Source organism: Brienomyrus brachyistius, chromosome 11, assembly GCF_023856365.1.
Source record: "Brienomyrus brachyistius isolate T26 chromosome 11, BBRACH_0.4, whole genome shotgun sequence".
In the NCBI taxonomy this organism is placed as follows: Eukaryota; Metazoa; Chordata; class Actinopteri; order Osteoglossiformes; family Mormyridae; genus Brienomyrus; species Brienomyrus brachyistius.
The window spans coordinates 27,066,147-27,079,742 of NC_064543.1; the positions used below are offsets into that span (position 1 = coordinate 27,066,147).

General features: G+C 43.0%; 1 protein-coding gene across 18 annotated transcripts in view; it reads right to left on the reverse strand.

The window, feature by feature from the left end:
* Nucleotides 1–13,596, reverse strand: part of LOC125751680 (pleckstrin homology domain-containing family A member 7-like) — a 75,178-nt gene that overhangs the window by 19,397 nt on the left and 42,185 nt on the right. For 16 of the 18 annotated variants that reach the window (XM_049030829.1, XM_049030827.1, XM_049030831.1 and 13 more), the window contains 5 exons: nt 12,045–12,156; nt 10,410–10,514; nt 9,814–9,886; nt 8,212–8,312; nt 3,699–3,874 (listed from right to left, as the gene is read on the reverse strand). In XM_049030829.1, the coding sequence (XP_048886786.1) occupies nt 3,699–3,874; nt 8,212–8,312; nt 9,814–9,886; nt 10,410–10,514; nt 12,045–12,156 (567 nt within the window). Of the gene's footprint in view, nt 1–3,698; nt 3,875–8,211; nt 8,313–9,813; nt 9,887–10,409; nt 10,536–12,044; nt 12,157–13,596 lie in introns of those variants that run through there. The other 2 variants (XM_049030825.1, XM_049030826.1) reach the window with 2 other exon arrangements.

A 13,596-nucleotide genomic window follows, 5' to 3' on the forward strand; every position in this document is an offset into this window, starting at 1 on the left:
CACGGTATAGCATAGAAAACAAGGAAGAATCTCTCATACTTATTACACATTAAAATATCATATTGACTCATCCATCTCATGATACATAAGTGTGAAATTTCACTAATACATGTGATGATGGAGTTCAGGCTCAAAAGTCTGCCTCAGGAAGCACAGGATACAAGACACCCTGGTTTCTCAAAATTTTGTGAAAAGAACGTCAAGAAAGTAATGTCACCAACGAGGTAACAAATATAAAGTATTAAAGTCTAAGGATCAAGCAGAAAAGTACCGGTCGACTAGGCATAAAAACACAATATTTCTAAAGCAAAAAATTAAATTGCCATGTTATGAAACTAGTCATTGCAGGATACTGAAATGAAAATAGACACGTTATCTAGGTGGAGCAGAATCACTTCTTGCTCTGCCATATATTACCAGGAAATGGACATGAGTCGTTAAGAGGACCTTCACAAACAAAAAAAAACAGCTTCAATGACCTGCACTGGGAATTCCAAACATACTTTCAAATTATCCAAGTGAATTGTTATTCTCAGATGGATGAACAAATTAATTATCAAAGCACCAAACAAAGATCTTAACTGCCTTACAAGGGTTCATACTTACAGTCCTCCATCATGGTACAATTTACAAATATTTGTTTGCTGTGGTCAGTTTCGGGATGGAAAATACTGATTGCATGTTCCGTGCTTCTATTATGACTTATGGAAGTGTCGGATGCTTAAGTGTTAAACCATGGGCATATCAAATAAAAGTCTGCCTTTGATTCCGGTGACGATTTAGGATACAGGATGTTCTGTGATTTCAAGAAGTACATTGAGGAGAGATACTGCAGGAGAAAGTGGGTACAGGGGACTGGGGAAAACCACCAATAACTCACCAGCAAGGCTCTTCACATGTGGAACCCTGGAAACACTACAGCACCTGGACAGCTATCCCCCCCCCCATCAGGAACTCCTTCATGTAGTTTTTAAGTCATCCCCCCCTCCCCCCCACTGTCATATTATATTCGGCATGAAAAGTTATTAGATCTTTTATTCAGAAAATCTTACATTACTGGTACATTATTACATTATCAATGTTTATTACATTAAGAATAGATAAATGATTATACTGTTGCCAGTTATTACATTATTGACTGCTACCTGGTACATTCAAATAATATTATTTAAATTTTATTTATTTTTTGTTATAAAAAAGGAAATTTTATGGCTAAATGTAATCCTGCCTTTGCTCTTTCAGTGAATGACACTGATCCCTTGAAAATTTAATGTCTACACTCATTGTTCTGCTTAAGTGCCTACTAATTAGTCCCTAATTGCACAATTAGTTGTGTGGATGAGATAATTAATAAATTATTTCTGAAGATGGGACCCCTTGGGGACATTCATGAAAACTGCTGCGATCCAGTCTGACATCCTGATAACACAGAAGGAAAGGATCCTGTTTTCTTTGGATTGCAGCTCTCTGTGACAGGAAAGCATGTGACACATGAGCAAACATCTTTGGGTATTTTAGAAAATGCTGTTTCTCAGCTTAAGAGATAGGAAAACAGCATGATGATGAGTCAACCAAGCAACATCAATCTCTGTTAAATGAGCCTTTTACGAATTTTCCCATTTTCTAATTTTCTAATCAGCCAATGAGCCTTAAAGAGTCAGGCAACTCGTTAATAGAGAAAAAAAAAGCTATCAATCCTCAACTGTTCACAGATTTGCTATTTTTATTATCAACGTCAGATGTAAAAGGCACCAGAGGCATCTTCTATCACTTGTGGCACTGAAATATAGCCTTTCCCAACACAAATCAGCACACAAATACTGATATCATTGTACTGACAGCCAGTGATTCAGATCCAGAGGTTTTCATTCCATGCACATGCGACCCTGTGCTCTCTGACAGCTACTGGCCTTTCCCTTTGACTAAGGATATTTACAGGGAGGCTGGCGACTCGCTCTGACATCATCATAGCAATTCCGACGAACAATGATCACTGCTGTACCAGGCAAAGCAAAAGACAATAAACCAAAAAGCTGGGTACAGAGGGAGTGATGGTACACTGAAGCACCAGAGTTAACACCAAAGGGGACGAAATGTAATTTGAAAGAGTGCTGTTTTAATTTGTGGTTAATATGGTGTTACCTTATGCAGTTCTCTTGCGTGAGCCCTTTACAGGAATGGTTTCACCAAGAAGTATTTCCATTTAGTATTCCTGGATCAACACTAGTGCATGGGGCTTGGTCCTGAATGTTCCGTTTCTGATCCTAGCTAGTGACAGCTCCCCCTACCTGAGGAGGACTGCCACTATGTTGTCAGAGCTTGGACTTCCAGGAATCCAAGCAATTTGTGCACCACAAATTAAAGAAAAAAATGTATAAAAAGCAGACTCATGTTGGAGCCGCTGTGTTTGCAGGAACACCAGAGTGCAGAGGAGAGAGCTATTCAGTGAGCTAGTGTGACGGCTTGGGGGTGGGGGGAGGCTGCCACGGGAACGGCAGAGGCAGGGTGAGAAATGTCGCATTGTTCCTGCACTGCTGGGAAAGCAATGTGGGTCACGACACTGCCACAGAGGAGCCACATGCTTTCCCAGTGGGACACCAGGGGGTAGTAGTTCCCCTTAAAATTTCCCCTGAAGGCTAGAGGGTGGGGAGCACAGGTGGCGGTGACTGGCATGCCAACCACAAACCAACCAACAGGACAACCAATCAATCAACAAACCAACCAGACAACCAATCAATCAATTAATCAACCAGACAACCAATCAATCAATAAACCAACCAGACAACCAAACAACGAATAAAACAACCAGAAAAACAATCAATAAACCAACCAGACAAGCAAACAATCAATAAACCAACCAGACAACCAATCAACCAATCAGACAACCACACAAATAACCAATTAACCAACCAGACAACAAATCAACCAATCAGACAACCACGCAAATAACCAATTAGCCAACCAGACAACAAATCAACCAAACAACTAAACAATCAACCAACTAACTAAAACAAGCCAACCAACTAACCAGACAACCAAACAATCAACGAACCAGACAACCAACAAACCAACCATAAAAACTCAGATTTTGTATGTAAACCAGGCAGGTTTCCTCTGGATAGGTGCAAGTAAACTATGTTGAACTGCCTCACAATTTCATTTGTGTTTGTAACAGACTACATATTTATAAAAGTGTGACAGAGTAATAATACACTTGTATTGAGCAGAACAGAACCCCCATATGAGCCGACATCAAAACAGCCATTCAGACATAGCGGCGGCGAGAGACTGTGGGCACAAAGCCGCAAGTCCTCTCAATGCAGACGTCATCCAGCAACTGTTAGCTTCCCATGCTCCTCTCTCAGGCAGCCAAAGCACTGAACACATCTCTGTCCTCTTCCAGAGCTCATCCGAGCGGAAAATGAGAGTCAAACTGATGCAAAGCTTGAACATCAGTGTCAGGGGTGGGCTGGGGTTCAAAGGGGGGTTCTGGTACCATTCCATCACAGCTATCCCACACAGAAAGACAACATCAAAATAAAAACAGAGCCATGGAAAAGATGTTGGCCATGTGCACTTAAGAGGGCTAGAATTAGCCTAACCTCATGTTGTACCTCATGACATAATGGATGAACCATTATGACTTAAAATAGCTTGTTTTAGAAAGCAGTACTGACAAAGAACTGTTGACCTCTGACCTCTGAGTGCTGGGGGCCTGCAGAAGAGCCGCCTGATTCATGGCCCGGATCCAGCTGTTCATGTCCTCTTGGGTGTCGGCGCTGAAGAAGTAGGTGCGCATGCCGCCATGCTCAGTCCGGGAGCCTGCCATGGCCTCCTTGTTATTAATGTAGGCTCGCATGCCCGTGTGGCTGGCCTGTGGGGAAGGGGTGGGGCATCAGTGTCATATGCTCAGTCGCCGTGGGAGACAGCGGCTCACTTCCACACAAGCAGTCCACAAAGAAACTGCGGTGTAATAAGTACGCTGTCATAACTGATGAAGGCATCATTGTTCCTAAGCAAGGAGACTGTACCAGTTATTCTGTCATTGGCCTCTAGCTGAAATTATTACAGGTTTCCTCTAGATGAATGAGGCCAGATGAGACTTTGGGAGGCTGCTGCCCCCTGCTGCCCCCTGCTGCCCCCTGCTGCCTCCTGTTTGCGAGGCTTCATGTCCTACACACCTCAACGCCTTACCCAGGCTCCCCCTCCCATCTGCTAGACGCTCTGCTCTGCCTGTGACCCAGAAATATGTAGTTCTAGCTGGACACAATTTCCCCTAAACTTTTTACAAAAGGGGCCGGGGGTGCGGAGGGGGTGGAGTGAACACAAAGTATGACACTCATCTATAACACCATCTCTGCTTAAACTGCATATGCAGAGCCACTCTAAGGTTCATGTGATCAAAATAACAACCATAACATTGTAGTATCCATCCATCCATCCATCCATCAGTGCCTCTCTGACACAAGGTCAGGGTGTGAGCTGGAGTCAGTCCCTGGCAGCACAGTGCAAAGGCTAGGGGTGGCTCTGCAGGGCAGTGGGTCTAATGCATTCAGTCTAAAAGCGGGTGTGCATGCAATATAGGTTGGAATGATAAATGAGATGGAGAGCGAGGCCCTCTGCAGTATTTGCACTGTTTCTATGCTGGCACTGGGTGACAATCCAGCCCCTTCTTTTAGTGTGAAGATGCCAGAAAAAAAGCCTGTTGGGACTGAGTCTATTCAGCCCGGCTCTGCAGGTCCAGTGCAGCCCGAGCCGGGACTCAGAGAGAAAGTGCTGAGCAGGACAACCAGGCTGCAAAAGACGCCCCCACCACCCACCACCCAAATAACTAAACAGAGACAGCATACCTTTCCACACACTATAAGCCTCTGCACTCTGATCGATATGAGACACTCCCTTTGCTTCTTAGAAAGCCTGCTTCAACTTAGCAAGAGCATGTTTATTGTACTGCCTTTGGCTACGGCCTGGCTTCCCTGGGTCTGTTTCTAGGCACTTGTGGTCAGCAAAAGTATTGTTTTGTGTGTATATCTGATACTGTCCGGTGTTATTCCACTGTCTCTTTTCAAAGATCAAAGGCCTGCAGAAATATACAGCACTGCAGGAGAGGGAAGCCAGCGGAGAGTCAACTGCAGAAAATAAGTGGCTCATACAGCAGAGTTTATTTTGTAAACTACCAATCGGAATGCAAAGATGCTCCGCTAAAGAGAGTTCCACAGAATATAAGCATGAAAACGTTCGTTCCGACCAAACAGTCCCCAAATACGATGGAGAAGACATAGTATGGAATTCTGTCGGGGTATAAACCGTTAGACAGGGCATTTTTCCCTTCAGATACCATAAAAATTTGGCAGCATAAAAATACGGATTTAAAAAAACTCACTTTTATACCATATTGACACGTTAATAATGTATGTGTTAAACAGGTCTTTCAGTACTAAGATACAGTGTATACTTAAGCTAATACACAAAATAAAAATTTCCCCAATTTGCGTGGTTCGTTAATGACACTTTGACAACGGTTCCATGCAAAAGTGCTGCGACAGTGTGATATTAAAACAACTTTGCAACTAACCCGAGATATAACTTGCATCAGGTGAGTGATACTCTTAGGATTCAAACTGATTTTTGGTGTTGTAGGGAGAGAGGGGAAAATGCAGTGTCTAGAGAGTAAAACATTACCAGTCCAGAAGCATTATGTCTCACGGTTTATACCCTGATGACATCCCATAAAACTGATTGTTGCCATAGCGGGGATCCCAGTTATTTATGACGTGTCCCTGTTTGCATAGACCAAGGTGTCTGAAATTATAGGTTTTCCAGATGAGCTGGTGAAGTGCATAATATATTTTTGGGAAAAAAGAAAACCGCAAACTAATTTTAGCGCAAGAACACGCAATACAATGCGAATTGTGTATCGGTAACGTTACTTATATATAACATTAGTCTTGACATAATGATGTCTGCTTAGACAAACGATACCGTATTAGCAGTCAGCACAAAGATAAGCTACACATTTGTTCGCTTTGCATACCCCTTAAAAAGGTAAAGGACGCAGCATCCTGAACGGCCTTGATCCCACCCATTCTGCCTACTTTATGTCAGAGAGCGTCCCCAGCATACGTTAGCATTGCGGGCAAAGCAGCCGGAGCGATCGCTGACACTCTCGTCACCTGTGGTGTGAATGTATGGTAAGCAAAAATCAGGCAGTTTCTATAAATAAGGCACATAATGACAACATATTTGTTTTCAGTACGACATACTCTTCGAACCAGTCTGCTGTCCTAGAAAAGGTACAAGCAAAAAGGTATAGGCAAAAGGCATAGGTAAACCTTTGCTGGATGGATGGATGGATGAAAATGGAGAAAATGTCATCAGAGAAAGTGACAGAATGCACTTCCCACTCGACAATACCAGGCTCAGTAAAATACAATCATTGCTGGCCACCGGAGACAGTAAGTACTTAATGGGTCTAAATAATTAACATGTAGTACAGAGCCCTAGAACTTTTCACCTAGGTGTTACTTGGACTGTGGGGCCTAATGCATAATTAATCTGCCTCCCTGCAATGCTGGAAAAGAGACTCGGTGGATGGAAAGCTGAGAGAGGTGGGGTGGGGGCAGTACAGACAGGCACACCGACACGAGAAAAGCTGCCCAGAAAGGCGAGAGAGAAAAAGAGTAGCACACTTACTTTATAAGAGCAGGGATATTCCTCTCTTTGGTCCCCAAATGTGATCTATGCAAACCCCCCCAACACACACACACACAACAAAACCTGGAATATATGGAATGAAAGAACCAAATGTCCCCACAATGTGACAAAAATCTGTCATTTTGATGTTGTGGGGACCATTTTTTGGTCAATCAAAAAACTAATAATGCCAAAATACTTTGTTTGGTTACTTATGATTATTTGTATTTTAAGGTCCCTGTTTTGGACCAAAGAGATGGTGCAAAAACGTGGACTGGCTGGGGGTTCCCAAAGACCGAGGTGGCAAACACTGCTGAAGTGCATTTAAACACTTGTAAGGAATTAGAAGAGCCTAATTCCCCTTATAGAGGGAGGTTGCCACGTGTTTAAACAGGACAATGGAGGTACCTATTACCTATACCTTGTACCTATACATTTTCTGGGGTAGCAGGCTTTCGCTGATTGGAAGAGCAAAGTCTGTATGTTCTTATGTGCTGATCCCTACCTAAAGGCGTCATAGTTAGGATTAGGGTTATAGAAAACAATAAGAGTCCCCTTAAAGATATAGATCCATTATATGTGTGTGTCTGTCACAATGTATTAATAACTGGATAAGTCCTCTTTTTTGTGCAGAAACTCAGTTTAGTAGAATATCTCACTATGAGAGCAGTAAGTTCAACATGTGGCCCCTGTTACGGTTCGGTGTTTTAAACTAATAGTTTATTAAATTAGTATGAAACAACTTAAGCAACTAGCACATGAGATATCAAGCAGAAAGATCAGCACCAGCTTAGACAGTAGCTATTGCTTTTACCGCAGGTCTCACATATTGTAATACTACAATCATTAAAGCATAACAGCAGGAAAAAACACCATGTAGCAGAGCACATTACTCAATGCTGATGCTGCAAGGTCCTCTACACTACGTGAAGATTAGGCTCATTTACATAACTTACAACAGTTTGTATTCCAAAAAATACTTTTAAATGACCAGAATCTGGTTTGTGCTTTGTTAAAGAAGCCATTTGATATTAGGCAGAGTAAAAGTGCTGCAGAAATACAGGAGTCTGTCGAGCAGGCCGCACACTGAGTAAGCAGCTAAGAGTCACAGCGGAGAGATCAGGCAAACCTGCTGCCTCAGGAGCCGGAAGTGACACCAACAGGGACCGGCCCGTGAAATGTTCCAACAGCAGGGCCCAAAGACACCATGACTCAGAAGTGATAAACTCTGCAGCCAGCCAGGCTCCTTATCACTGCGATAGCAGTGACATGCTGGCCTTACAGAGCAGAGGGATATCGGATGGAGATCAATGAGGACACAGACACACATACACACACACACACATACAAAGACAATTACTCACTCACACATACAGACTCACACACAGACACTCAGATCAAGTTTCTCCGCCTTGTCAGCAGCTCGGGGGCGGATCAGCTTTGCTTCTCACTGCTTTAATTGCCCAATGAGGGCAAGGGGCCAGGACCCCGATGCCAGATGTATGTCTGGGGCCTCACCTTGAACGCGTACTTGCGGCTGATGTGGTCGGCAGGCTCCACTGGAGTGATGATGTAGCTGGGCAGGGGGATGCTCCCCAGGACGGCCTCCTCACGGCTGTCTGCGGGGGGACAGTGACACTCAGCGCTACCCCACAGCTCCCTAATATTCTACTGCAGTATTTCCCAACCTGATCCTGGGGGACCCCCAGACAGTCCACGTTTTTGCTCCCTCCCAGCTCCCGGTAAAAATGTGGACTGAGTGGCAGGGAGCTGGGAGGGAGCAAAAATGTGGATTGTCTGGGGGTCCCCAAAGACCAGGTGGGGAAATACTGTTCAAGTGCATTCACACACTTGTAAGGAATGAGAAGCTTATGGAGGGAGATTGCCATGTGTTTGAACAGGACGATGGAAAAATCTTGGGGAAGCTCGGCAAGAATTGCTAAAAATACCCAAAATACTTGTAATGTTCTCTGCAACATCCAGGAAGAACTGCATCCAGTTATAACCACAGCTTGCCTTCACCATGACACTGTCCTAGAGGGAGTTTATAAGGGCCCATGGGTGCATACCTGCATGGAGATATTTAATGTATAAAGCAAGACACTTTCTGTATGGTACTCATCATAAAGCTGCTATGCAATACTTTATAATACTATGGTGCCAGATATGGATCATAAATAAAGCATAAAAATGCAAAGATGGTTTAATTTCACCTCAAGGGTCCTATGACTTGCAAATTAAGTTTTTATGTGTCATTCAAAATAAAACTGTTCCTGTGAAACTCAATTGTTATACCTGCAGAGTGGCATGTCTGTGTCTAAATACGGCCTGCATGAGCCACGTGAAAGTATTCCTGACTATGAAACAAAATATCAGTAATATACTGAGAAGGTCTTGTCTTTGTGTGATAACCTCGGAGTGTTTTACGTGGTTTGCCACGGTTCGATTGGAAGAATTTCAGCCCTAATGCACCTGAGGACAAGGATTTTTTCAGGGTTGAAAGACGCTCCCACCCCCCGCCCCCCAACCGACCCCCCGCCCCCCAACCCACCCACCCAGCACAGCACACATTTAGAATTACTTTCTCACGCAGTATTTTATTTTCGTTTGTTTTATGCTGGTATGTTTGGAGGCAGAAGCACAGGGACTGACATGGTATGAAAGTGCGTTTGGCCTGAGTTAGAAAGTGGGATGAGGATCTATGAAAGACCCTTCATTTGCATTTAGAATATTACTTTTTCTTCAGCAGACCATGTAATAGGATTTAACGCAACATAGTAGAAAATAATAATGACACCCTTTCAAAAGGCCACACTGCCGGGCAATGCTAACTCTGGTGGCTGCCTCCCTCTGAGGGCTGCGCTTAACCTTGGTTGTGATCCAACACTAATAAGATGACTACTGAAAGTATGATAGGCTAATACTATAGACACCTTTGGTCACTGCCAAGCAGTGACATCGCTGTCGTAATATTCGTCCTTCCCCTCCTCATGTTATGATATTCAGTCCAGCACACTTTCAATAAGACTGTGGGTTCTTTCATTGCACTAGTGTTTTCATCAGCATGATTGTTTAATCAGCACAGACAATTCCCCATATCAGCATTGTAGTGTTACCCACCTTTGTAATAAAACAAGCAGTGGTCAGACAACACGAACCACTTTCGTTTCCACAGTCTCATCCCAGAGCTGTCCTGGAAAGAGGGAGACAAATAACCTTTTGAAGTGTATTTCCTGTCATTAATTTCGTATTGCAAGCACTGAATGAGAAAGTTTGCCGGATAAAGCAGACTTCATCAGTTTGTCAATTGGAGACTGACTCTGTGACTGCTAACTGTGCATTGGCATTTAAAGTGGAACACAAACTTATTTTTGGTTGTTTTACAATTCTGTTGTACCGTGAAGACCTAATCCAAACATTGAATGATGAGTGATCAGATCAACATGCTTTATTCTAAAGGGATGTCTGTAAAATATACTACATGTCAAATGAAAATAATTGCACAGCACATATAATCTTTTTCTCACTGACAGTGCAATACAGCTCTGTATTGAATATACTTTTCTACAGACAGAAAACGACGCACTTACAGGTGTATACATCCAGATTATGGCCAATTAGGCTTTGTAAAAGACTTAGGCTTTTGACCAATCAGATGCTGAAGAACAACTGCAACAACCAATGAGTACCGTCTGAGTGGCAGTCGGTAGACTCACTTGTTTGTAGAGCCATCCCCTCACCACCACAGGCACATTGGGGTTCCTCTTGATGGCGTGGTCCCTCTTCCCAAAGCTGTGCACCTTCCCGCTAGACTTGGAGGCCTACGATACACAAAGGGCCTGCTGATAATAAAAACAGATTATTTATCCACCGCAGGCAGATTAACCTTGCAGGGTGTGCCAGGGATGCTGCTGGAAGGCATTGGAAACATCAATGCAGCTCCTGATTTATGCGGAACAGCCTGCTAACATGCTCAGTAAATCACACCCACTTTCTCGAAGTTAAGAAGCATGATTCGCCAATGGGGAGCTTTTCGAAATGCTTATTAAAGTGCAATTAAGTACCATTAGATTCAGACTGATAAATGAAAAGAATAAGTACCGTCTTAGGTTCTGTAAAGTGCAGAAGTCAATTTGCTTTAATAATACTGGATTATTTTTGTCTGTAATATGTAAGGAATACCTTATTCCACACGTAGGTTCTGCCTTAGGGAATACAGTTAAAGATCAACCGTACATGCGGTTTACAAAACCAGCAATGCAGGCAAATCATTTGACAGAAAATGAGCTGCCCTCTTTTCTATGCATCGCTGTGCTACAGTGCGCATTTACTTAGCGTGGCAAGAACTGCCAGCATCACCCCATTATGCTGCTTCAGCAGTGCAGACATGGTGTTCCTTACCCTGTGCATGCATTAAAGGCAGTCCTCTCCATCACTTTTATTCACTGAAACAAGTTTAACCCATATTTAACATAATATGGGTTTAGACAAACATTATACTCCCTTTTCATCAATAGTCAAATTTTTATTACAAATCCTGCCAAATTACTTGGCTCAGGAGATGCCTTTTTCCTAGATGCAATCTGTGAGGGCAGTAGGAGAAAGTTTTTTTGGGTTGGCTAATTGCAGTGACCTTCAACGGAGCTCCAATTGCAAAATAAGCAGAAGACATATTATGAATTCCCGGATTTTACAATGGTAAATTAGGCCTTTGAAAAACCTCCCTAGTTTAAAGAACAGTGCCAAAAAAAACAGAAAGAAAAAAATTAAATGCCAGGCTACACTTGAGAATTGTTCTGCTGCTGAAAACATTTCAGGCTATATGCTAAATTCACCCATGAGTTACCAATGTGATGTAGCAGAGTGGGCATGGCTCCAAGCACTGGCTTATCAAACATGAGATTTCCAGACACGATTCTTTCTGACGATGACATCAGCCTACCAGGCCCTGGATTTCTCGTTAATAGCCATCTGGCGCATGGCATTTCATCCTGCTGGCTACGTACTTGTGTCACTTGTGTCAACATGGCTGAGGTTCTCAAAGCAAATAAAACGCCCATGGGTCAAGTCATCCAAAACAGGCCCCAGCCATTCCTCAGACCAGCTGACTCAGCTGAACTCCTTAGTACCATTAAACCAGAGAGACAGGAAACCGCAGTGAAACGCGTAAATAAATGTATTTCTTTCTTCAATTGCAAGAACAATAATGACGTAAATGACATGATTCTCGTTAAGGATCCAAAGGCAGTAAACAGAAATTCCTAAGAGCTGATAAACACAATGGGAATAGCCAGCTTATGGAATGTTTGCAATTTCCCCAGCACACCATAAGCAGTGAACCACTTGCTCACCTTTGGTACAGAAGGTGGGTCCCCAGTGGATGAGGTCACGGTTGTGGACGACTCGCTCACCATGCTGGGGGTCCTCTGTTTGGACTTCGGATTGGACATGCAGGAATTCGGACTACAGGGAGACAAAGGAAACAGGAAATGGTCGAGGGCAGTTGTGGTCATCCTCAGCTCAAGGACTATTGTCTTTAAACCCTGAAAATTGTTGAGTGCTTCATAAGGAGTGACACATAGGGAACAAACTATCAACGGTGATATAAGATCAAGCATCACAGAAAGAACTGATGCTACTGAAAAACAAACATCAGTATGAAGAGCATATACTAAAATCAGGGACTCGTAGGAATGATAAACATGTGCCGTATTTTTCGGACCATAAGACCCACCTAGTTTTAGAGGAGGGAAATGAAGGAAAAAAAGATTCTGAACCAAATAGCGTTAAAATATTTTATGTCAACCATGTAAAGTGAACAGTAGTCAACAGCAACATTAAGACCCATTATCACTGTCATTAACAAATAAAGTCAGTATAAAATAAAACAAAAGTACAAAAAACAAGGAGACACTTCAGTAACAGAATAGGATAGACTTTCATGTGTATGAATGAGCCATTGACACCTGGCCACATCCCCCCCCCCCCTTTTATGGTGCTGATGGTGATGTATCTGGATCGTGTTTCACCGCAGCACTGTTCATCTAATTACCATGCAAATGCGGTTTGAATACATGGAAATGCGGCTATTTAGAATGTGAATAGTGATCTTCAGGTGTGAGCGGTACTACACACTCCCCATGCAAGTAAAACAAAGAAAGGTGACATGGTTAAATTTTTTGCCGATTTAACCTAATTTTGTACTTGTACTTCCGACAATGGACGTTTTGAAAAGAAGACAGATTACGGATTTAGTAAGCGCTTTTTTCATGATTCTACATTAAGATTTCAGCGAGATATAAACTGAAATAGATGAGAAAAGCATGCTGCATTGCCGACGATGCACTCGACCCCAGAGGGTGAGCAGAGCAATATTCAGACCATAAGACGCAGTGACTTTTTCTCCCCACTTTTGGGGAGTGATTCTTATGGTCCGAAAAATAAGGTATATCCATCATTTTCTTCAGCCACTTCTCCAATGCAGTGGTGCACAGGCCCTGGAGCCAATCCCAGGAAGCACAGCCCCGAACAGCAAATCAGTCCACCCCAGGGCGCAGATGCCCACAAGCGCATATTAAGCCAGACAACAGAACTCCTGGCGAAACTCCACGCAGACGAACCTCTCAAATGAACATGTATTCAAGATTCAAGACTCAAAGCCTTTATTGTCATCTGTACAGTAGAAAAGTGCATTTCTTTGTGCAATGAAATTCTTGCTTTGCTGTCCACACAAAATGAGGGGTACAATATAATAGAAAAAATACTAATGAAATACTTTGAAGTGTAATGTGCAAAGAGCTTAATGTGCAAAATTGCAGTATGAGGTAGATGATGATGTTCATTAATCATACTCCTGTTGGCTGTTAAGGAGTCTGATGGCAGTGGGGAAGAAGGAGTTGTTGA